The following is a 25160-nucleotide window of genomic DNA, read 5'->3' on the forward strand; positions in this document are numbered from 1 at the left end:
GAACACTGGGGTTGCGTCATCTTCACAGGCTGCAATTGTCAAGAATAACACATAGTCATACAACTTCTGAATACACTTTTAACACTTCACTGTGGAAAATGTAATTAAAAATAGAAAATAAAATATACACACATATACGTTATTATAAAGCATGCTATATATTAATGCAAAGACTGCCTAAAAAGCAGACTTTACACACACACACACCACTTGTTCACTGAGACAAGTAGACAGAAACGTCTTCATCAGTACTGAAGTTAACAAAATAATTTCTCAATCGTTTCACTTATATAGCTGCCAAACATCCACTTTCATGTGTTCCTTTTAAAAAGACATCTTGTTAAAGCCCATTATTCTGGCATGGAACATGTACAGTCTATCTGTATAGAAACTGTAAATCCACAATAATTGCAGGTTGAGACATACTCAGACTGTAGTGTACGCCCAGGCAACGTAGTGACATGTATTAACAGTGATTGAAAATTGGCCAGAAATACCAGTCATTTTGCCTATACGAATGAAGAGAACAGCAAATTTAGTGAGGATGACAAACTTTCTGCCACTGATTCATAGCCTAAAAATCCAGCTCTGTCTTTAATCAGACATGATGATAGAAGAACGCAGACATTCGACCGGTCTTGTCTGGCCTCTTAACTTGTTCCCTGCCAGCACCAAGCTGTTTTATTAGGGAATATTCCATTGCTTTGCCATGGCCTTCAATTAGTTCCTTTGCAATTTAACACATTTGCTGCATCAACCATATGATTGCCATTTTATAGTTTGAGGAAGGTAATTTGGTTTTATGACTCTTGTAGAGGTTACAGACAGATTGAAGCACCGCCTATGGTTATCCCCATTTCTTTGGATTGCAGATGCTTGATCTGCAACTCTGCACTCTGACAGAGTGGATAGAAAGCAATCACTACTAAAGAGTCTTTCTTACTGAAGCATCTGTACACCACAAACATAAAACCACAAAGGTTTCTGGGTTGTGAATATCTGGAAAAAGGCCAATGCAGTATACTCTTATATCATCTTTCAAGCATCCAAGGTCTTGTTCCGGTTGTGCATCTAGAGTTAATGTGTATTTGTTTGACAAAGACTCTTTTTTGCACCATATGAACTCATTTTGGCATTTGCTGATAATTTAGTAAAATTTTAAGACAAGCCTAAGAGTCTCTACCCATGCTAGAAGGTCTCTGAGGCTATACTTATAGGTACAGTGGTGCTTTGAGTTAAATGTTAACATCATTATGTTGAAATGCTCACAATGACAATGCTAACATGCTGATGTATAGCAGGTATAATGTTTACCATGTTCACCATCTTATTTTAGTGTGTTGTCACCAAAGTCACAAAAAAATCACCACACGAATGTCAATCTCATGGTGGCACTATAGGAAAAGTCAGGGCGTTGTGAAAGTCACTAGACTTCATCCTCTGAGGATCATGAATGTCTGCACAAAATTTCATGACAATCCATCCAATAGTTGCTGAGATATTTCAGTGTGGACCAAAGTAGTGGACCAACTGGCCAACAGACAGACAGACAGCTGAAAAAGGTTGCAGAGAAAATTTCCTAACAGAAAATACTGATGCAGTAAAACACCCTGAAAACTTCACTGGATAAATAAAGATCAAACTTTTTCAGTGTATCCAGTCCAGTCCAGATTTTTTCAAATTTAGGTCATGATTGGCATCATTTCCTGTAAAGAATCTTGCAGAGCTGTCTGTCTTGGGGTATCCCTGACATGCCCTATCCTGCATAATTGATGTAGGAGGATTATTCTCACAATACTCTTGCACAAAGTAAAATATGAGGCACGCACTTCTGCCAGGTAAGTTCACTGATGTGTTGTAGATGTGGCAGATTAGGTTTTTCTCCTTTCTTCTGGCCCACTAAATTGTCACCAGGCTGGATTCAATGATTCAGCTCTGCGCTGATTACTAGGCAGCGCCCTTCAGCACTATATCTAGGCAGGTGACCACTCCTCAGATGGACATGTGCACCTCTGCCTCTTTCTGGAGCCTGATTTCCATGTGGCCGGCATGTGCACAGTCTGGCGTATGTCTGCCGTGATTGCTTACAATCCGGTCTTCCGGCAATTGTTAGCGTGGTCTGCTCTTCTCCCGGCTGCAGACCCAGAGTATTATTGCCTCGCTTCAAGCCTTTGTTTAACACTGTCGTTTGTGTGTCAAGTGATTGAGTTGCGTCTTTGCGGCTCTCCCCCTCCTGCTGCTGGGAGGAAGCTGCGCCTTCACTCTCTTTGGTAATTTTGAAGCCAGGCTGTGCCCTACGGTGGAGGGGCCTGTCCAAACCCCCGGCCCCCACTCCCTGAATAACTGCTGTTCTGTCTATCTAAGTATCTACATCTCTACATCAGCTGGTTTTGTCTCTATGGCTGTTTTGTGTCTACGTCTCTATGCCTCTACTCTGCAGGCGTCGTCTGTAGATCAACTGGTTTTGCTTTTATTGTTTTTGTATGTTGTATCCTCTCTTTGGTCAACTGGGTGTGTGTGTGGTGTGTGTGTGCATTTTTTTTTATTTTAGTTGACCATTGTGGTGGCACTTATTTGTTGTGTGCTCCCCTTTCCCCATTCCCCACACTGCTTGATTTTGCCAATTTATTGAGTTGCTAATTTGTATTTTTAAGTATGGAGACCTGCTTGTCTTTTTTTTTTTTAAATGAATATTATTAATAAAATTTATATCTTTTTTTGGAATCACGTCTCAGTCCAGTGTTTGGCAAGCCTGTGTGACCTTTCTTTTTTTGGGTGCCAAAATGGTTAAGACTCAAGAATTTCCTTGAGGTGAAATTGGTGGCGTAGTTAAAAAAAAAAAAAAACCCTGCTCTTGCTTCATTCTTGGCGTAGTTGGCAGCATAATAATAAAAAAAAAAAAAACTCCCCAGCTCTTGCTTCATTCTTGGCGTAGTTGGCATCATAATAATAAAAAAAAACAACTCCCCAGCTCTTGCCTCATTCTTGGCGTAGTTGGCAGGATAACAAGTGAAAAAAACTCTCCCACTCTTGCGACACAGACATTCCACACAGACCATTTGAACTGTCTTCATGTTGTAGATGTTGGACTCACAGTTGTCAAAATGCGGTGGCACAGCTTGGTGGACAGCATAGAGGATGGAGATTTTAGTTCATGAACACCCTCCGGTGTACCTTCCCAAAGGCAACTAAGGCTTGTCTGATCTGGTTGTGTGCTTCAAGATCAAGGTTTCAGTCCTTTGAGAGAATATAGCTCAAATATTTGACTGACAAAACTATTGTCAGAGGGCTATGGTCAGTGGTGGAGACAGGAATGGTGGCCACTTCTGTTAGGGTGGTGTTGGCAGACCGTCCCATCCTGGTACAGGCTCAGCCTCAGACTGGCCAGCAGATAGACTGAAAGTCTTTTAGAGTTTGGACTATAAGAGCACAGGGCCTGGTGGTTGATTGGAGCCTCCTGATATTTAATGCATGTATTCCCTCTGAGAGTGGTATCAATCTTCTCATCTAGCTCTTTGCAAGAAAGGGAGTAATTGTATTTCCCAAAACATCAAACTATTGCTTTAACAAAGACACAAGCACGCATGCATACATACAATCCAACTTTGGGTGTCGTGCCTGCAGGTACATGGGCCGTAATGGGCAGCCAATGGGTTTGCGGCCCTGGAGGTCTTCTGTGGTGAAGCCGAAGGAAAACGGGCTCGAGAACGACTTCAGTGACCTTGCTATTACTCCAGACGAACCCAAGTCAGAGCCCCTGCCTGAAATCCCTTCACTCCTCCCAGCAGACAATGGGCTAAAGAAAAGCTCGATACTCCATAGACAGCAAAGCCTTGTGATACTCACAGGTGAGACAAACAGACACACACACCCTCATCACAGTCGTATCTTGTCATGATTCATCATTAATGTCTTCTCACAGAGCCAGAGCAAGATAAAGACTTGCCCATCTCCACTGTGAAGACTCAGGAGATTCTTCAGGGCAATGTGGTGCGGGAGAGCGCAGAGGGTCACGGCACCATTGAGTAAGTATTGATCTTTTTGCCCCCCATTGACCTGTAGTCAGCACCTCTGGTTCAATCTGAAATGTAGGCATTTTCTAGCAGGAAGCACCAACAGCATCACTTGCTGCTTTTTTGACTGTGAAACAACATAGTTTTGTGCTTGCTTAATCTCCTGAAGCCTTAACACCTCTCAGATACACCTCTTAGAACTTGACTCAGTAAGTATTTTATTGACTCATGAGTCTCAACAAGACAATTATCTATGTCCTCTGCACCCTGGCGACGTCACGTCTGGTCCAGCAGACAAGATGTACAAACCCTAAAAGGAATTACCTTTATATGTTGAACAAGTTTCGATAAAAACATTAAGTTGGCTGCTCAGGTTCCCATGAGTAATTCATCATAGTGCTGCATGGGAATTTTCCTCCTTTAATGGCTTTTGTTTGATGTGGAGATGGTCTGGCATGGAGTCTTCAGGGTGTGGCATCTGTTATTATTGGAGGAGACATGGGTGGAATACTTTGTTCATGCTTCAGGTATTACCAGCCACATGCACACATCCACAAAGTGACACACACACACACACACACACACACACACACACACACACACACACACACACACACACACTTGCATAATGTCCACAAAGAGCCTCACACAAACCCAGTGACTCTGCCAGCCCAGGAGCATGCATTTACAGTGTGTTCTCACCAACTCTACTGTTTCATCAAAAGATGTGTTCATTTTCTAAACTTCCCTTCCAAAAATGAGGATAATTAGGTTAGTTGACATTAGGCTTGACAGGGTGCTGTGGTATGTTTGTGCAATTTGTTAATGCTGTTTAATTAGATGAGGCCTCTTCCTATTGTCCTATATAACGATTATCAGATTAGATTAATGAGGCAGAATATTGGCTTTTGTCTTTTAGCTGTGATTGACAGATAGTATAAGTCACTCTTAATAAATCACTTTATTGAATCTTTACTGATATCAGTGAGCTTTGTTGGCCAGCCCACTAACAAGAGGCATTATTCTATTAAAAATATTCCAGTTAGATATTTATTGATGCTCTATTATTGATGAAGTTGGTTTGCTATAATGTAGAAAGATTTGTAAAAAGATATGGCATCAAGACAGGTATTGGTGGAACCAGTGTTAGTTAGCTGAATGCCCCTCAAAACATTAAAACTTCCTCACAGGCCTGTGCACTTCTAAATATTTATAATGTCCTCATGTTGTTTACATCCCACCCTTAGTCTAAAGCCATGGTGAAACAGCAACACAACATTTTTCCAGTCACTGATGTTTCTTAACCCACTGCAAATGCCGTCAACTGGTTACAATGAATAGTAGATATGCTCTTTATGGTTCATTGTTGTTGTACTTCTCACAGGAAAGAGTGCAACACATTGTGAGCCAAACTACTGTACTTTGATGTGAACTGTGTTGCTCGTAGTGAGAAAGCCACAGAGGATATAGGGCTTTTAAGTGTCTTTTCAGCCTGTTTTCAGCAAAAAAACAAAACAAAACAACACTCATTCAACCGGTCTTCTTCAGAATGAATAAATGAATACTAATGTTGCTTTGTCTGCTAGATGCGTAAACAGGCAACTGTTTGTTAATGCAAATACCATATCAACTTTAGAAGGTGATAATAAGCCAGTGTCGTTTTTACAGCTTGTTGCGCTGCCCCCAAGTGGCCAAAAAGTCAGTTAATGCAGATTTAAGGCCACATTGTAACTAACATCTCCCACATTAGTTTACTAACATCTAAATCTCACATGGCAAATGTGTTTTGGCCCATTTTTTGTCCACCTTTGAGTCTCATAAGAGCCCAACAAGTACTCCTCGTGATTCTCAAACCCACCCCCTCACACCCATGATTATCTATTATTTTTTGTATGACACATTTGCAATCTGCATTTGTCTGGTCACAGCGTGTAACAGAGAGAGAGAGCTGCATCATTTTTAATTTAATTTGGTTGGTAAGGAAGAAATCCAAGGTCCTGATCAACAGTGAGTCTATTCAGTGCCAGACCGGTCACATCTTATTACAACTTAAGTTCATTTTTTGTCACATATCTCTTATACCAGGCCACATTTAAGACAACTCAAGCTTTATGTGCTGTTGTTCAGTACTAAGTTCTCTCCCTTGCTGCCCCCTAGTGTCACTGTGCACTGAGTTTATCAGCCGGATTCAACCAGTTGTATTACAAAAAAAAGAATAAATGAATTAACTATTTATTTATTTTTGTGTCATGCCAGTGTAAACACCCAAAGCACATGGGATTGTATGGCATACAATAATAATATAAATGAATAAATAAAGCCTTCCAGCAGTTGACATTGACTTTAAAAAGAAAATAGAGACGTACAAAGTAAAAACCGCCTGTACAACAAATTTTTTTCTTAACAGTCATGCATTGTTCAAATAATCTGATAATGCATCCTGTGACATTCATCATGTATCATCACCACCTTTCATTGCCACCTCTATCCTACCAGAACAGAGAAGATTGACAAGGTGATAAAGCAGTGGGAGGGCTCATTCTTCAGAGGGAATCCTAAGCTCAGGAAGAAGTCTGTGTCGCTGCGCTTTGACCTGCACATGGCCGCAGCAGATGAGGGGTGTGCCCAGACTAAACAGGACAGCCTCCCAGACGTGGAGGTGCGTCTCATCATGAAGAGATCACGCAGCATCCCAACTATCACACAGTAACTCTGTTGGTGGTTGGACCGAGTCAACACTGGTTTCCCCTGTTGCAGCTGTCTGTGGTAACACTGGTGATGTGTCATTAACATCTGGGTTATTACCATCCCGTTATGCTTGATATGAATTTCAATTTACATCATTCATAAATATCCTACTCAAAACTTTGCATCACAACTGATTTTTCTCAAATCAAATCTTCACTCTGGCAGGATAAGCATCACCCATCGGGCTTTTGTGCTAATCTAATGGGGCCATTTTTATAGAGTATACAATATAGCAGACCTACCTTCACTACATTACACAGGATAACAGTTTAATGTAAACATATTTCTCCATCATCATTCTAGATGAAGAAAAAGTGTGTGTCATTCTTTCAGTATGAGGTCACAGGTCAAAAGAGATTATATCGACTATATGACTCAGTTTAACTACGGCATTGAATTCTAATTAACACTTGGTACAGGTGGCTGAGTGCAAAGATAGATGGAGATAAATGGAAGCGAGGAGTCACAGAGCTCTATGACCTGATGGGGACTATTTGAGGGTGGATTATTTTGTAGTTTTTCTGTAAGGGACTGTATGAAAATGATTAGTCTCAGAAGTTATTAGACTCAGAAATTTTGGGGGGAGAGTGTAACATCATTTGTCAGTATCATACAGCAGCTCACACCTTCACTTTATTCTGCATCTTAACAGAAGGCAGAACTACAGTAAAATAAAGTGTCTTTAAAAATGTAAATGTGCCATATAAAACGACAGTGACAGTAATTTGGGCAATTGCTCATTCCACTTCTATGTGAAAATGATTATTCCGTTAACATATTAAAGGGAAACTTAGGTATTTTTCAACATCTTTTTCCCATCTTTTTGTGTCTAAGTGACTAATGGGGACAACAATTTTTGAAATTGGTCTAGTATTGAGCGAGAGCGCTTCAGCTAGCAGTAGCGAAACAGGCTGTAATGTAATCTGGATAAATATTCAGCCATGACAGAGTTGGAGAGAGGAGTGCTGGGAGGAGTTTGTTGTGTTGGAGTACAGAAAGCATAGCTTAGTGTTATCTAAAAAGATTTTCAAAGTCATGGCTGAATATTTAGCTGTTTTCGACAAGAACTCAACTCTCACAAGATTTCTCACCAATACTTCTTGAGTGAGACTTGGTTAGACACAATAAAGAACAGACTGGATCAAGCGAAAGGTAAAGAAAAAAGTTTTATTTCTCTGTGGGGTCCTTTCCGTGATGTTGTCAGAAACTTATAATAACAATCTGAGCCTGCCAGTGGCAAAAACAACTAGTTTTAGTGGACATACATTGACGGGGCCATGAGGGTTGAACGTTGAAAAATACCAAAGTTTCCTTTAAGATTTAATTTGGAATACACCATCTTAATATCTTTGTGCACTCTCAGTTATTAATGGCAATATCAATTGTATTAATTCAATATTACATTGAGACATTGTCGGGAGGGTGTTGCAATTTACCTTCTAGTCAATGGAAGGGTCAAATACAAATATTAATAACACTGGAGAGGGCTTTGTTTTGTTTTTTTAAAGTGAAACATAATGTTCATCCCCCCTCCCCACCCCAATAACTTTCATACAGTCCCTAAATACTTGCACTGCAGACATATACAGCACTTAGAAGAACATCAGCACTGAGAGGTATTCAGAATGTGTGTACTTTGAGGGTCTTTTGTTATTGCAGTTTATTCTCTATGTGGAGAAAAAAAATCTTGCGGCTCATACTGATAATGTAGGCTATATTTTACGAAGCATTATCTAAAATAAACTGCTCACTGTGATCTTATTAGCAGTGAGGCTCAGAGCACTCATCATGTCTCCGAGAATTTAGATTCCCCGTCTTAACCAGAGGAGGGCAGTATTTGTAAATAGTTAACACTGCAGTGTATATTCAATGCTGAACTGTGTAACACATGCTATCTGTTACACCTTAAAATAAGAGTTTTTATGCTAAGTTTTGAGTCGGCACCAAAGATATTGAAAATAAGAAATGGACCATTGTGCATTGCATTTAGGTGCCTGAGAATATGTTGAGAATATTTAAAGATATTATCTATGCAGTTCTGTGCTTGATTTTGCTTTGCTTCATGAAGCACACTCTTCATTTTGGGAGCTCTGTAACTTCAGAATGAAGTATTATGCTTTTATCTAACAATTTATCATTTAAAATAAAAAAAAAATGCAGACTGTTGTGTTTCTGTCAAATGTTTACTATCATCATCTTAATTTGATTTACTAGAGGACACGACACACTTGACATCAATGTCTTCTTTTAGATGTGTTTACAGATAGGCTTTGATGAGGTAAAGGAAAAGTTAAAAACCTCTGTTGTTCACACTTTAACACATAACACCTCTCTCTCTCTCTCTCTCTCTCTCTCTCTCTCTCTCTCTCTCGCTCTCTCTCTCTCTCGCTCTCTCTCTGACCTTTATAAACATTTATGAGCACACTTTCACTATTTCAACATGTTTATTTTTCATCATAACAATTTGAAAAAACAAGTCAGTGAATATACAGAGAAGAAATAGTTTACAGTGCATTATAATAAATATATTCTGAACTATACATATAGGGTATCTGCATAGTTTTTGTTTGAAATGACAGGACATGACAGTATTTCAGTTGTTTTCTTCCAGACTATTAACAGAACCTTTAAATCTCTCATCAATATTTTATACTATCTAGCATCAGCTAGTGCAGATTTACACCTCAATTTCCATAGGAATCTTTCTAACATTGAGAAATTAGACAAATCAATGACATAAAATGCCCCACTCCCAACCAACAGCTTTATATAATAAGTATAGCTGTTCAGATATTTTTAACTATCATATTTTTTTTTTTACAATCATAAGTTGTTGCTTTCTCGTCTTTTATCTTCTTGCTTGAAAGTTTTTTCAGTCCTGTATATCTTCATGTATGCCACAGTTATACCTGTCATTTAAATGACTTATCATCTGAAATGAGTCTGCATCTCAAATTCAGATTTTGCTGGTATTGTAATCTGGTGAGGCATATAGAGAAACAACAGCAGCTACCTGAGAAAAGTACAGTATAGGAGGAGATAGTGTAAATCAGGGCTTAACACCCCGTGCTGTTTCATGTCGTCTCAGTCATTGTGCACCTACAGCTTGGCTATAGTATCCTGAATAACCTCGACAATTTTGTTGCAGGGCTGTAGGGGGTCATATTCTGCAAAGACGTGGCACACATTCTCCATGCTGGCTTCCGCACCTTTTGCCACCAAGCCAAACAGCCTGTAGGGATAAAGCAAGAATGGATTAGATTTAATTTGTAAAAAAAAAAATTACAAGTACAAGAAGAATTTATTAATTTGAGGTATAAAAGATATGAATTGCTGGTGAGTCAGAAATCAGTTGAACAATACATAAATGGTTTCCATATACTCTATGATTTAAAACATCATTCTGATTATTTGAGCCATTAAAAACAACTCAAAATTACCTTGCACCAAAACTTGAACCTCTGAGCCACCTGTAAGAGTAAAAAAAGACAAAGTTTAAGAAAAAAAAAAGCCTTTCATTGCCAACAGGTCTTATAAGGTAAACATTTTGACATCAAGGACATCTGTGTGTTTAATAACACTAAAGGCACTAACCAATATTTTATATTAACTATGGTTCAAAGACTATGAGTAATGTGAAAGCTGCCGCCCATAGTGATGAACCATGTTACCAGTTATATGGTTCCCTCCCTAGCTGACAAGTCAAAACAACTGCTGCAGGGCTAAAGAGTAACTATCATAAACTCTCTACTTGCAGTTATTGGCATAAATGAGACTGTAACCCTGGTGAATATTACATAGCACAAATTTTTCACTATTCTAAAATGAATCTCCTAGCATGTTGTTGCATACTCACTGTCGATTATCTGGATCTTCCCCACTGTAGCTAAGCAGGTGGTTAGGGAAATGGCGTCTGAAGAAGAGCCTACGAAGAAATAATCATGGCTGTTAGAAATCAGTCTGTTGCACACAAACACAGAAATCACCACCATTGCTAAAAACCATGTTTTTTTTAAAAAAATCTACTGTAAGTCAAATCTCAGCAGCACAGGATGTGTCTTTTCTTACTTCCTGTTGATGTCTGTCATAGTCACACCCTTCATAGACACCTTCAGGTTTACTATGGTAGGAGTGAAGGAACCCGAGGCCTTCTCTATTGTTGAAGACACCGCCCTCTGCACTGCACAAGGTCCTGTCAGTGTCTCAGTGGGGACGGCATTCAGGTAAACAAAGTTGGAGGCTGTTGTGAAGAGATACATCAAAACAGTTAGTGGTTAGTGAACTCTGCGAGATAACTGTTAGTACACAAAATGTATTAGCCGTAAGAGCATGTTTTATCAACATAGACTTATAGAATTCTCATTGATTTATATTTAACATACAGATCATTTCACACAATATTTTAGTTTAAGATAAGTATCTTTGCAATGTTTGATAATATCTGTGGCTAAATGGAAATAAACTCCAGCTGTGCTCTATCAATGCAACACATACAACACATTGTTAAAGATGAAACCAGTGGTTTCCTTTTTGGCTTTTGACATCTTACAAAAAGCAGTGTGTAGTCAGGGTCACATTTCAGATGTCTATGAGTTGTTAACAGCTCCACCAAACAGTGATTTTTCCCTCTAAACTTCTCACATGGTTTCATTTCATTAAATGTTCAAACGATCCAATATTTCACCAAGAATCAAAGATTAGAGAAAAAGTCCAAAAACTGAAAACAGATTTGTATATCAGAACTTTGTTTTTTCTTCTTTCCTCTCCCATTAATCATCTCACGACCCCTTAGATTTATCTGGTGACCCTTTTGAGGGCCCTGACCCCTACGTTGAGAATCACTGGACTAAACTAGCTAACTGTATATAAAGCTGTTGAAACTAGCTCCACCTCCAGCAGCTAAACATGCTGCTCTATCACTGAGGCTTCAGTATTAATAATCTAATGATGTCATATATAATAATATATCAGTCAGAGGTACTAGTATTTTAAATACATTTTGCAGCTAATACTTATGTACTTTTACTTAAAGCTGGAGTGCGGGACTTTTACATATAAATGAACATCTGCAACATTCAAGCCCTTGCCAAACGAGTTCACACAATGCTGATTAAGCCTATCGCTGCCAGATAAACCTCTCTATCTGGTGGCGTCTGTAGCAATGTTCCTGCACTGGTGCTACGTTTTACATCAACCAGCTGTGATTGGTTGGCCAGAACTGAAGGGCAGTTTAGTGTCGCTGCCAGAGGGGGGAGACAAAAGTTCCACACTGCAGCTTTAAGTAGGATTTTTCATACATGGCTTTTACTTGTAATGGAGTATTTTTACATTGCTGTATTGGTATTTTTACTTAAGTACAGGATCTGAATACTTCTTCCACCATTGGATGTGGGTGTGATTTAATATTGTCAAAGCTTGAAGATGAGTAGTTGATTTAAAAGGTTGCTACATAAAAACATACATACATCTATTTGTTCACATTCACAGCAGGCATTTTGAAGGTAAAGCACAGGTGTAACACATACCATTAATTAGCTATGGCTCCATTCTGTAAATGTATAAGGAAGCCATGTGAATGAGCCAGCAGGCTTAATAACAGGACCCTATACTGGGACACCTAAGCAGAAGGCAGCCTTCATGATTAGTGTAATTAATTACACCTGTGTGTGCTTTTCTTCCTACAATAAGCCATAATGATGTGTCTCATTGACTTCAAGAAATGAACTTTTTATACTTAAATGTTACACTGGCTGTTTATAATTGAGGACTTCCTGGAAACATCTCAGAGGAGTCTTAAAGATGTAGCTAAAGCTAGCCTTCAACATTAATTAACTAACATCAATTAGCAAGCTGTTTGGGACATGCTACTTTTTAGCATTTCTGGCATGGCAGCAATGCAATAATGATTGACTACAGAAGAGGAACAGGTAAGAACCACAAATATTATTTTAATCCCTTAGCCCACTGATATTAACACTTGTTTTCTTCTTTTTATATTTCTGCTGCTCCTTATTTTTTTTTTGCTTGTAGTTAGTTTTTGTTAGTATTACTTAAAGATAAGTGCTAATAATGGGATGTATGACCCAAACCTTTTTTTTTCTGGGGAAAAGTGTAAACAAAAAAATTATCTGTCCTGTTAACTTTGTCTCACCTTTTTTTGTCTTGTCCTCTGATGCTGGTTTGTCAGCTGCCCTCTGTTCTCCCGTGCACAGCTCTGTGTGGGCAAATACACAAGGTTTTAATTTACTGCCTTCTCTCTCTCTTCCTCTCTCTCTCTCTCTCTCTCTAACACACACACTCACAGACACACATTGACACACTAAATATTAAATGATGCAATAAAGGCCTACCTTGAGAGTGGAGCAGTAATTTGCAGGGTAAAGCATAAGCAGAAATAGTGTGCTGGTAGACCAGGGCTGAGAGACTGCCTGCAAAGATAACAAAATCATAGGTTTTGTTAAGCACAGATATTATTGAGAAATCAATTGTCTTATTCTAGATCACAAAAGACCAGACAAAAATTTCAATATTTCTCTCTGACTTTCTTTTTTAATGTAAATGGGGAATTGGAGATTGTATGATATTAGTGCAGTATAATGCACGTGTCTGCTCAAATTCATGGGCTCTGATGAGAAAGTTAAGAATCACATTACCCTTGATAATGGCTTTGTGAGTGTGAGAACACACCCTATGAACCATGAACTCATACCTTTGAATAAAGGACAAGATCCACCCACTCCCGCCAACCCACACCCTAAGACGCCACACAGGGTTGACTCAGTTCTGGTGTTGCAAGATCAGCAGAACCATGATGTGCAGTCGTATTGAGTAGGCGAGCACATTTTAAGTTACTTTGAGGGAAAATTGATTCCCTCTAAATATGCAACAAAGTAGGTGTTTTGACTTTTTTACTCACCAAAGTATGGTTCCTGAGAAGAGCCTTTGATGCGTACACCCTTAGCTGATGATTCAATAAGGAAGTGTCTGATAAGATCAGAACTGCTTTCTCCTGTATTTATCAAAGGGCAAATGTTAGGAAAAACAAGATCAGCATTGCTGCATTACACTGATACTATAAGCTTTGTTTTTTCTTGGACAAAAAAATATAAAGAGGTATTGGCAGCAATTTCATGTGGCTTTTGATGCACAGATTTTTTGTTTTTGATTAATTCATTTCCTCTTTTTTAAATTTTTTATTTATTTATAGTGTCTTGGATCACATGGTGCCCAGCCTGTATGGGCTCACAAGATACTAGACAGCAACAACAACCAAGACGATCCACAACTTCAAAAGATTTATTTTACATAACAGCAGTGTCCTGACCTTGTATCCTCTCATGAAGGATACAAGGCCCTCTGTCTTAGCCACCGAATATCTTCAACAAAAAAAATCTGCTCATTAAGAAGCTTACACATTATATCCTGACCACTAAAATAAATCAGGATTCTTAAACAGAATTTGTGTTACACTGTAAATTGTTCCTAATATACATGTCATTCCCCTCTGCCTCTCCCCATGTTGCCCATCTTTCTACACTGTCAACTGTCATATAAAAGCAAAAAAATGCCAAAATCAAAATCTTTTTTCATTTCAAAGAGCGAGAGAGAACATATTGTTGTGATATCTCTTGACCAAGGATCACTGTGTCCTCCAATGATCCTTGGTTGAGGGATAATTCAGCAGAGCCTTATTGTAAAAGACAACATACTCTCGAGTCTGCACACTGAAATTGCCTTTGTGCTGACACAGTGCTCACATGTCTTTCATATCCTGCATTCCTAAAAGAGCTGAGAAAGGACAAATCTGCAAATGAAGTAAGCCTCAAGATTGTTTCGTGAGTACGGTCCATTTTTTCATCTTTGATTGCTTACAGTGCCATAAACAGCTGGTTTTCTTTTGTGTTTATACAGCTTATACTGTGGGTGGAAAAAATAACAGCACTGTCTCCTGCCTTGCCACAGATAGCCCATTCACATCAGCGGAGTTGGGTAAGTGATTCCCTGTGCCTTTTACATCTCAGATAGAGTCAAATGATGACATAAGCACTGCTCTACAGTGTGTTCACGTTGTTTGTCTGTGTGATAGTTGTGGTAAATAAGACCTTCTCTTTTTCTGTCCTGTCTTACTGAAATGCTGCTGCTTCCTTATTTCATTCAAAAGTCACAAGGTCAGGTGGCTGTAGTAGCCAATAAAAGCTTACCGGGGTAGGCAGTTGCAGAGATATTGGTTTGTGATTGGTCCACCTTCATGACCAGACCAAAACTGCCTTTGTAGGAAGTGCTGTCTCTCACCACAAATGTTCCTGGTTCCTTGTCCTTTACCAGAGCATCAGCTGAAATGAATTAAACACCAGAGAAAATGCTTAGAGATAGTTGCAAATGTGTGTTTATTATATATATTTTCTATATCCCTACATATCTGTAGAAAAAATACTAGATCTTGCAGGATGACATGACTAAAGCTGTTATGTCTTAAATGAGTTTTCATTAAAGTGGCATTATGAGATTTTTACCTTCTGCTCTGCTGATATGTGGACGGAACCAAAATTTTGAAGTGTCCATGACAAATTTCATTGAGGGCTGACTTCCATTAAAATGGGCTTGGAAACCTAAACAACCAAAGAAATGTGACATGGGGTCAAATATTTAAAAAAATGCGGCAGCTGCCAGCAAAACAGACAATAGTAACACCTGAGACTCACTGTGAGGAGAAAATGGTTTCGAGTTGGTCTGTGTGAAGTCTGTTTCTAGTCCAGGAGACGGGTTGATCTGCAGATCCAGCTGTGGTTCACCATTGACTAGCAGTACAGGGATATCAGTCAAAGACCCAGAGAGTGAAGCAGGACTGCTCTGTGCTCCTTTGCTGTGAAGTTCCGGTAAATGTCCTCGCTTGGTCAGAGAGGGCCTGTCTGGGCTGTGCCGGGGGTCAAAGGGTCTCGTTCTGGACCCGTCAGTGAAGGATCCGGACGTGAGAGTAAGGATGGACTCTGGAGAGTCAGTGTCTTCACTGGCCAAGGACAGGTTGCTATGCAGGGAGGATGAGGAAATGTTGCAAATGCACAGATCAATACCTTATATTCTTTAGTTTGTATCAGTAAACATTAACTTTAACTTCACAGACAAGGAGAAACATTTCTTCCTTCTTTTAATTTGTAACATTAGAATGACCTTAGACAGACAGAAAAGTTGGTACATAACATTGTTTTCTGTGAATGTGGTTAAATGATCCAGTTTAGAACTGAAAATGGTGCCTTAAAACTGTTGTTCTAATGCAAACTCAATCATAAATATTTTAGTCGACTAAATCACCAAGTACATTGGTCCTGGTCAACCTCTTAATACGTATAAGGTTTTGCAGCACATTTACAAATTGCTGCATGCATAAGATCCACAGTATATTTTAGTTTAATAGCCTTGTGTAATTGGTGGTGAGTTCTACCTGCCAAGCATGTAGCTGGTATCTGAGCATGTTGATGTGGAGAGGAGTGAGGCGGCACTGTTTCTATTTGAGTGTGACAATCGCAGGGATCCTTGGGAGCAGGATATGTCATGCCTCAGTGAGGGATTTCGTCGGGGTGCACTTCCAAATGGCAGCGGAGGTAGAGAGGACGACGGGGAGTTGGAGAAGACCACCGTGCCATGGGGACTGCAGCTGAGACTGGTGGGTGTAGGGATGGGGATACTGGGTGACACAGACAGGAGCACCTCAGGCGAGGAGCAGGGAGGACATCCTCTAGGGACCAGCATGCAGTTGGAGACATCTTCATCTGAGTCATCTGAGGGTAGAGGGGAAAGTGTTAGCGTCAAAACAAAAAGGATAATGCATGATATGTCATAAAGGATATGACTCTGACCCACTCGTTGGAAAAACCCTGCGCTTCATGATTTTTTTGGCACAATATTTGGTTGTCTGCTAGCAAAATGGGCTTGGCCTTAGTATGTAAACACACAGCTGCTGACACTCACCGATAAAGACAGTCATATTTCTCATGCAGGTACCTGCTTGCACAGCTCAGACCATTCCTTCCGAATCAAATGCTTTGAATTGTGCTTTTCTGCTGTTGTGATGACACCACATCACCTAGAGGAGTCCCAACTTGTTCTTGTTCATTTCAGGAACTGTCTGCCTCACTGTGTTGATGGGCACTACCGAGTGAGTTTATGCCCTCGGGAAAACATTGTAGCCTGTGGTCAGTGTGTGAGCCAGACGGGTGGCGTCTGCAACCACTTACATAATAATGACTTATGTTGATACAGAAATAGAAAAATCTTTGCGTGACTCTAGGTAGGTACTGTGATGAGTGTTGCTACAAGGGGAAATACTGTGTTTTGCAAGAATATCAAAGGAGTACTAGTCAACACAACACTGTCTTTCACTGTTCTAACCTCTCTGACATAATTGACTTTTTTATTGTCTGATTTCTCATAATTGTTGCTTGATTTCTTTCAGAGTTGTTTGCTGGCACTCAGTTTCATAAACATACAACAATACATCCCACAAGAAAGAATGAGCTACAGGAAATCCATTTATATGCTTTGTTGACTCTTGTTTAGACTTTCTGATCAGAGCAGCACTCAGTGAAGACACCACTGTGCCACTGTTATACATGACTAGTACCTGAGATGTGCGAGGTGTGGTATGTAGTCTGGGCATTAATACCTTATATTCTTTGGTTTGTATCGGTAAACATTAACTTTAACTTCACATAAAAGGAGAAACGTTTCTCCCTTGTTTTAATTTGTAACATTAGAATGACCTCAGACAGATGGAAAAATTGGTACACCACATTGTTTTCTGTGAATGTGGTTAAACTATCCGCTGTAACTGAGTACCATGTGCTGTGGAGGCAAACAGCTTTCAGTGACACAGATACACAGATACGTCTCTCTAGAAAGAACGCACTACAGGAAGTCTATTCATATGCTTTTTTGACCCTTGTTAAGACTTTCTGATCAGAGCAACACTCAGTGAAGACACCACTGTGCTACTGTTATACATGACTAGTGAGTTGGTGAGCTGTGTCTGTAGCCTGAGATGTGCAGGGTGTGGCATGTAGTCTGGGCAGTAATCCCAGAACAGTTAAAGTGGTGCAATTATGCCATGATAAAAAAAAAATTAAAACTATCTTACAAAAAAGGGTGAGTACATTTCCAAAGCCCCAGGCTATGTGTACCATTGGTTTTATAAGAGTGACTATTGTTTTACTGTGCTGGGTCACACCTCTGTAGGTTGGAGGCTGTCTTTTGTTGTACACTGTTGACCTTATTGATTTTTTTAAGTCAGAAATAGTTATAAAATAGATGAAGGTTTGAAAAATATTCAAACTTTCATTGCTATGCTTTAATGCAAAGCGGCTTTACGGTCACTGTGTATTTTCTGCTGCACTGTACCTGTAGGAGGACTGATGCATGGGGGACTTTTGTTGATCGGGATGGGTTCAAATGTCGGATCCAGTTCCAGGATGAGCTGGTTGAGATTCTCCAGGGAAATGTCGAGATCGGTGTCACCATGGTTACTGCTGGGTTCAGTTCGATTGGGATGTTGATTAACTGTCTCCTGTGCCGAGTCCAGGCGGATAGTCTGACCCACTCTCAGAACGTGATTGGGCATCATGAGGGATATGCCTTTAGCTGTAGGCATCATGTTAGAAAAGCTCACAGTCTTCTGGGACAACCAAAGACATGGACACAATGGAGAGAGATCAGTTACACTGGAAGTCTTCACTGGAATAACAGCCTTGCTTTTGTCTTCTTTGCACAACAGACCCATCAAAACCTTTTTTTCCCAGATTGTCATATTCATAGAAAATTAAAGTCATTGTGGCCTCTGTAAGGCACTGTAGCTTAACACATATCTTGAGTTTGTCATTGTTATTGTTAGTAATTGATACAACAACTTAGAAATATTTGTATAGAAGTAGCTATGACATTTTATAAAAATGATCCTCTATACTGTAGATTTTATAAACAAATGTTTTTCATTGGAATTATATACTGTTGAGATGAGCTCACATACAACTTTAGCTAACTTCAGTGCCATCTCACTAGTGTTCAATGGACTGAAATGATAGCTATCTTAAAACTTGTTGTTATGGTTAATAAATATGACATCCCCTATGATGTGTAAGTCAGAACATGTGGTATTACGTATTATGCATAAATTCACTCAGTGAATAATGACACAGGCTGAGTAAATGGCTTACTTCTATGTTCATAGGGTGTGTAATGTGTGGGAGGATCAGTTCATACAGTGTCTCCCTCCTGTTTCAGACAGGCGTGGTGCTCAATGAGTCATTTTGGTTACCATGACTACACTAGTGTTTTCCTACAACAGCCAAAACTTTTCGGGTGGCCATAGTATTTTGGAAATATTCCACAGGCAGAAATCTGCTGATTCTTTGGAAAATTCACATTATTTAGAACATTTGCTGCTTTTGAGAAGCACCCACTAAGTTTCTATAACATAGCGTTTCATGAAATATAAACATATGAGTAAAGCCACCTTTAGTTTACTTTATCTTTTCTTTTTCAGGAAATGAGAACATACATATCAAGCATCATATTCAGCTTTAACATAGCTTCTAAGATCTGCTACTATAATAAGCAACTATTTGGTCAAAGTTTTATGCATTTAATAAAACTGTTTTATGAAGCAAAGGCTGTACTAATAATGAATATTGATCCATCAACTAAAAGTGAGACACTATTAATATATTTGTTATAAATTGCTGATACAGTACACTGTCAGGTTATATACACTTTTACTGCAACTGATGCCTTGTATGTTCAATTGTATATCTTAACTAAAGGTAAAAAACAAAAAAAAAAAAGGTCTTCTTACCTTATTTTCTTCTGGTCAGGATTCTACAGCTGTAGTGAAGTGTAGTGTAGCTTTACTCTCAGATGGTTCGCTGTTTTACTTTGACATTACATGTGTTGCATGCTTTTATTAATACAATCCCAACCCATTTCTCTGTAAGCCTATCAGCAGCAAGAATCACTAATCTTTGTGGTTCCAACTGATGATGTCATCTTAACAGTGAAAAGTTTATCGCTGGAGGGGTGTTACTTCACCATTGAACCAAATGGTTACACATAGCTGAGACTCAAACTGCTCACAAGCAAAGTGTATAAAGAGAGGAAGAGTATGTAATCATGTAAATCTTCTGTAATGTTGTGCTTGCTTGCATGTATACATACTCATAACAGTTAGTGTGATAAAATATTAACCCAGTGGGTGCCTGTACAGTAGCAGTGCAGTTTAACCTCTGCAAAATGCTGCTTTAAGATTACTAACTTAAACTTCACAGCAGTTATATAATACCTCTGGTCCAGACTTCACAGCATTTAAGATTTAATCTAAATTTCTTCTCATTGTCATTCTGTTCTCATTACATACATTATAAGCCTGGCTTCATCTTGCTGATTCTTTGTTAGTCCATTAAGCCCTGAAGTCCATTGAATAATGTCTCCTGGTTGTTATCTACTTTCAGGCTAAACTCAAGATGACCATGGTTAATGCTGCACTGGCTCTCAAGTTGTAGAACAGTCTTCCCATCGAGGTTATATAAGGAAACCTGGTTGTGCTTTTTAACACATATTAAGACCTATGTCTCCTGTATTTTATTGATGTTTCATAATGTTCTGATATTTTATTATAAGAATGATTCATATTTATGTGTACTTTTATCTTTAACAAAAGTGAACTGTTTGCTTTCTGGGGTACTTGGTGGCCAAAGCTCAAATAACACAGCATATGACTGGTAGCAGTTCTTCATGTCCCACTATTTAAGAAAATATAAGTGATCAAAGTTTACACCACTTATAACTTTTTACTGCTACTTTAAGATTATAAATTTATGTGTTTATATGTTTTTAATACACATTAATTCTGTTAATGTTGTATTTCAGGGTTTTATTTATGAAAAATCAATACATATGAAGTTCAGTTCCAGTGAATTTAAGCTTATTTAATTGTTACAATACTGCAAATAGCATTCAATACAGAGTATACTTGTAAAACTGTGATTTGTTCTATTAGTTTAACGTACATGAGTTGGTCCACTTCAAATAGTTGAGTAACAGCGCTGTAGATAATATATTTTTAAGTAACACAATGCATTTCTTGAAATACCAAAAATATCAATACAATAACCAATATTTACCTTGCAGCCTGCAAAAAAGAAAAACCAAAGCCTTGTTTAATCTTGACAGATGAGAATAGACACTAACAAGAAGATAAAACCAATACAAAAACAGCAAAATCACACACAATTGTCTTACCAGAATGTACATAAAAAATTATTTTCGATTTGAATCTCTCTTGTATCACTATGTTCAACAGTCCACTGTTTGGGTGTGAACAGGATTTTGTCCATACTGAGACAGTTTCAGGGAGAGAATGTGGTGGTGGTGTCAGTGTCGGTGGCTGCTGAGCTCCTCCTCCTGCCGCAGGTATACTTGTAGAACCTCTCCTGGCTCATGCAACCCAACTCCTTCAATAGTTTCAGAAGGTCGTGGCGAAACTTCACACCAATAAAGGCATAGACGAAGGGGTTCAGGCAGCACCTCAGGAAGGCCACACACTGGGTGATGTCGGTGGCGTAGAGGAGAGTGTTATCATAGTTGCAATCTTTGCTTCCTCCTTTTGCTGTGACAACTGTGTTCCAAAATAGCACCAGGTTATAGGGCACCTGGCAGACCACGAAGACAGCTACCACAGCAAGAATCACCTTGATGGCCTTATTCCGTTCAAAGTTTTGAGCCTGGCAAAGGGTCTGGACAATGCTGCTGTAACAGAAGCACATGACCAAGAGCGGAAGGACAAAAGCCAAAACAATCTGGCTTGTCTGGATGGTGACACGGAGCGGGTCAGCATTGCTAGAGTAAGGGGTGCAGGTGTGGTTATTGATGTTGGTGTACTTCATTTCTGGTATGGAGAAGATCAGTGCCATCACCCAGACGACAGCTGATGACACCTTGCTGAGAAACACAGCTTGGGAGCGGCGGCGGAAAGCGGAGACAGCCTTGGCTATGGCAAAGTAGCGGTCCACGCTGATGAAAGAGAGAAGGAACATGCTGCTGTAGAAGCTGACCTTGTAGATAGTGTGCATGGCCTTGCACACAACCAAACCCAGCACCCATTCTGCCATGGAGTTGGCTGCCCAAAAGGGGAGCGACAGAGCAAAGAGCAGGTCTGCAAATGACAGGTTGAGCAGGTACACATCCGTCATGGTCTTGAGACGACTGAAGTAGAAGAAGGTGAGGATGACCAGTAGGTTCCCCGTCAGCCCCAGGAAGCAGGTGATGGAGAAGAAGATAGACATGAACCAGAGGCGGAACTGGCGGTTGTTTTCTTTCACACACAGCTCGGGGATGTCGCTATAATCTATTGTGAAAAAGGTGTAATCTGTGTAGTTCATGGATAGATTCTGTCCTTGTTGAGACAAGCAAGGCTGTAATCAAGACAGATTAAATGATCAGATGAAAGAAAGAAATATTGTGTGTGTGTGTAAATCAGAAAACTAAGCTACTTGCTTTTCACTGCATCCTGACACATTTTTTGTCACCCCCCTTCTTTGAGGAAATGTTTGTGTGTCAAGGGCTATTGTTAAAACAGGTGTTATACTTGCTGTTTTCACTTTCCTGCGGATACTACAGACATGCATGCTCTACATCCTTTTATTTTTCATGTTTACAGCTGCACTTGTGTGGCTTTCTTACCTCCAAGGTCATAAACCATATCAGGACAGCGGGCAGAAAGTTGTGAAAACCTGAAAAAAAAGCTGAATTATTTTTTAGAAAACCAAGCATGGTAATAATATGATGACATTATCCTTAATTTTTATTGCTGTGCAGAGGAATTTGTGTGATGTTAGAAAATAATAGAATAGGGTTATTTTCCCAGTTGCTAGACATTGACAACTGTTTTCATAGGCTGAGTAGTATTATTATTATTACTAGTTATTATTACCAGTAAACTGACCTTTATGTGGACAATTGAATTCTGCAGCTAGAATCTTGACAAAAACCAGACAATTTGACCATATAACACCCATTCTGGCCTCTTTGCACTGGCTCCCAGTGCAAGCTAGAGCTGATTTTAAGGTTCTTCTTTTAATTTATAAGCCCTTGCATGGATTTGCACCACCTTACTTATCTGAGCTAATTACACCATATACGCCAGCATGCCCTCTTCGCTCTCTCAGTGCTGATCTCTTGGTCATTCCTTCAGTTAACAAAAAGTCAGTTGGCTTCAGAGGATTTGCCTACTGTGCCCCTTATCTCTGGAACGGCCTTCCATTACATGTTAATGAAGCACATTCAGAAAACCTACCTTTAGTCATTACATTACAGCCTCCCCTAAAACTTAGCCGGGCCAATCACCTTTTAATATCTATTTAATATTGATGTTTTTTAATGTGGTTGTTTCACTTTTGATTTTTATTATTGTAAATTGATTGCTGTATATTGTTCTATGTATTATTTTTTCTATTTGCAGCCAGTGGTTATGTGGTTTTAAGTTGCATTGGCTAAGAAAAAAAGAAAAAGAGCTCTCAATAGTAGTCATTAATCATATCTATATCTAATAACTGACACTGTTATGTTAAATGTGATTTATTATACTTCAATACAGACTGCACCATTAGTCAAATAACTTGATATTGACAAAACTATTAATTAACTATTAAGGTGTACTTACAGGGAGAATAAAAAAAACAGCTGTTCGATAAATGAGATACCCAGGCAAGTAATTATTCTTTCAAGTAATAAATTAGCAAAGGTTACTATTTAGTGGCGACAATGGTTGGCAGGTCCAACAAAAAATAATGTTGGCTAACAGAGTAAATGATTCAGGACAAACAGTTCAAACTGACTCATATGTACCAACATGTACCGACACCCTTACTAAACGTGTCACAGGTACCACGTTGCATGCGACCTGTGTGGCTTTCAGCCCGCTCTTTATAAAAGCAGCAACCACAAAGGCTAAAAATGATTATGGTGTTGATATTACTCTCAATTATTTTTTACAGACAAGACAAAATAACTGGTTCTGATAAATTTGATACCAAAAGATCCATTCATACTGGAATCCTTAGTTACTTTCTCAGATTTGCTTTTGACATTATCCTAATTCACTTTCAATTATTAGTTGAGATTATCTCTGTAAACACATTCTTTTTGATGGCTTTTTTACATTTTGCATTTGTTCACCACACCAGGAATAACATCCTTTTAACTATCCTTGTCGAACCCTGATGGAGGTACTCACCACTGACAAAAGTCATGTTGAGAGCGATACGCTGCAGGTGAAGCCACTAAACACTGATGAGTTGAATGTCTGTATTTGATGGTGGTTTCCCTCTGAAGAAATGAAAAGAAACCCTGCCTTACTGAAGCTTTTCCTCTTCTCAGCCCTCAAGTATCATGTGAGGCATAGAAAACCGCTGCCCCTAAAAACAAAACAAAAACTACTTTTCTTTTTTTTCAATTATTTATACTACAACATACTGTATATTAAATTATGTATGTATTATGTATCATGTATCATGTAAATACTTATGTGTAAAGTATTTAACTATCATAGTCTTAACACCTTGCAACTAAGAATAATAAGGAGCCTCACCACTGTGACTTGAAAAAAAAAATATATATAAACCACTTTTTGGAGCTCACTGCTTCACACTTTATTTTCTGTGTGTATGTTTTGAGAGGCAGAGCTACAAAAACTTGTAGTAGTAGCTGCTAGTAATGCTAAATAACTGGAAACTTTTTTTGAAGTTTTCAGTTATTTAACATTACTAGCAGCCACTCATGTCTCAATCAAAGCGAGAAGTATCGGGACTGAGGTATAGAGCTTGATATGAATCTCATTTCAGGGTAAAGCAGTCTGATAGTCACACCATGATAGTTCAAAGCCACACCACTGTGCAGTCAGTTGATAATGATCTGAGTAGTAGACAGCCAGTGATTGATATATATATATATATATATATATATATATATATATATATATACACACACACACATATATATATATATAATATACACATATATTCAATGCAGGTGATACAATCAAACAACTGAAATATGCATCATTACCTTTTTTAAACACTTTTATATACAAAATGTTATCTTTTACTCTCAAGAGGACAAATTAACAGATAGTAATACACAGTATTTATTAAAAATATTAATGTTGGTGGGACAGATTGCATTTCTTAATAAAATAATTTTGATTATACAGTAAGTTACTCATTTGTTTGTGTAGTGCTACATCATTGCACATATATCATGAAGTCAGAGTCTGTACTTGCTGTACTGGACAGCAGTGGAACTTAACCTAACCTTACTCACAAGATCTGCACAGGCTTTGCACACCTGTATCTCTGCGGT

The 25160-nt window shown here is 38.8% G+C and overlaps 3 protein-coding genes across 4 annotated transcripts in view; 1 reads left to right on the forward strand and 2 right to left on the reverse strand.

The window, feature by feature from the left end:
- krt222 (keratin 222) overlaps positions 1-8883 on the forward strand; it is a 32128-nt gene extending 23245 nt beyond the window's left edge. The window contains exons 12-14 of the mRNA XM_042426995.1: positions 3625-3848; positions 3923-4025; positions 6510-8883. Of these exons, the coding sequence (XP_042282929.1) occupies positions 3625-3848; positions 3923-4025; positions 6510-6723 (541 nt within the window). The 3' untranslated portion in view covers positions 6724-8883. The remainder of the gene's footprint in view (positions 1-3624; positions 3849-3922; positions 4026-6509) is intronic.
- A 303-nt stretch (positions 8884-9186) lies between these two features.
- On the reverse strand, positions 9187-19671 carry LOC121882015 (tensin-4-like). Of its 2 annotated transcripts, none has more exons than XM_042389908.1 (13): positions 19603-19671; positions 18153-18426; positions 16201-16537; positions 15464-15786; positions 15275-15370; positions 14963-15094; positions 13678-13770; positions 13112-13189; positions 12913-12975; positions 10830-11001; positions 10618-10686; positions 10202-10231; positions 9187-9993 (listed from the first exon to the last, which is right to left on the reverse strand). In XM_042389908.1, exons 2-13 carry the CDS (start codon positions 18403-18405, stop codon positions 9861-9863), a joined length of 1779 nt encoding a protein of 592 aa, XP_042245842.1. In that variant the 5' UTR covers positions 18406-18426; positions 19603-19671; the 3' UTR covers positions 9187-9860. The 2 variants fall into 2 exon arrangements, with proteins under 2 accessions (XP_042245842.1, XP_042245850.1); XM_042389916.1 differs by having other exon boundaries at positions 18153-18423; positions 19603-19664.
- A 1045-nt stretch (positions 19672-20716) lies between these two features.
- On the reverse strand, positions 20717-24209 carry ccr7 (chemokine (C-C motif) receptor 7). The gene is made up of 3 exons (XM_042390045.1): positions 24037-24209; positions 22485-22534; positions 20717-22216 (listed from the first exon to the last, which is right to left on the reverse strand). The coding sequence occupies exons 1-3, from the start codon at positions 24050-24052 to the stop codon at positions 21152-21154; spliced, it is 1131 nt and encodes a 376-aa protein (XP_042245979.1). The 5' UTR covers positions 24053-24209; the 3' UTR covers positions 20717-21151.
- Positions 24210-25160: the final 951 nt, after the last annotated feature.

This window comes from Thunnus maccoyii, chromosome 2 (genome assembly GCF_910596095.1).
Source record: "Thunnus maccoyii chromosome 2, fThuMac1.1, whole genome shotgun sequence".
Taxonomy (NCBI): Eukaryota; Metazoa; Chordata; class Actinopteri; order Scombriformes; family Scombridae; genus Thunnus; species Thunnus maccoyii.

What these genes read in the sequence shown, in the direction of transcription:
- LOC121882015 (XM_042389908.1), bottom strand. Translation starts at nt 18,405, where the DNA reads ATGATGCCTACAGCTAAAGGCATATCCCTCATGATGCCCAATCACGTT. An exon ending in GAAACCATTTTCTCCTCACA is followed by an intron (nt 15,371 to 15,463) that starts GTGAGTCTCAGG and finishes TTGGTTGTTTAG; the next exon opens with GTTTCCAAGCCCATTTTAAT. An exon ending in ATTACTGCTCCACTCTCAAG is followed by an intron (nt 12,976 to 13,111) that starts GTAGGCCTTTAT and finishes TTGCCCACACAG; the next exon opens with AGCTGTGCACGGGAGAACAG.
- ccr7 (XM_042390045.1), bottom strand. An exon ending in TATGGTTTATGACCTTGGAG is followed by an intron (nt 22,217 to 22,484) that starts GTAAGAAAGCCA and finishes TCTTGATTACAG; the next exon opens with CCTTGCTTGTCTCAACAAGG.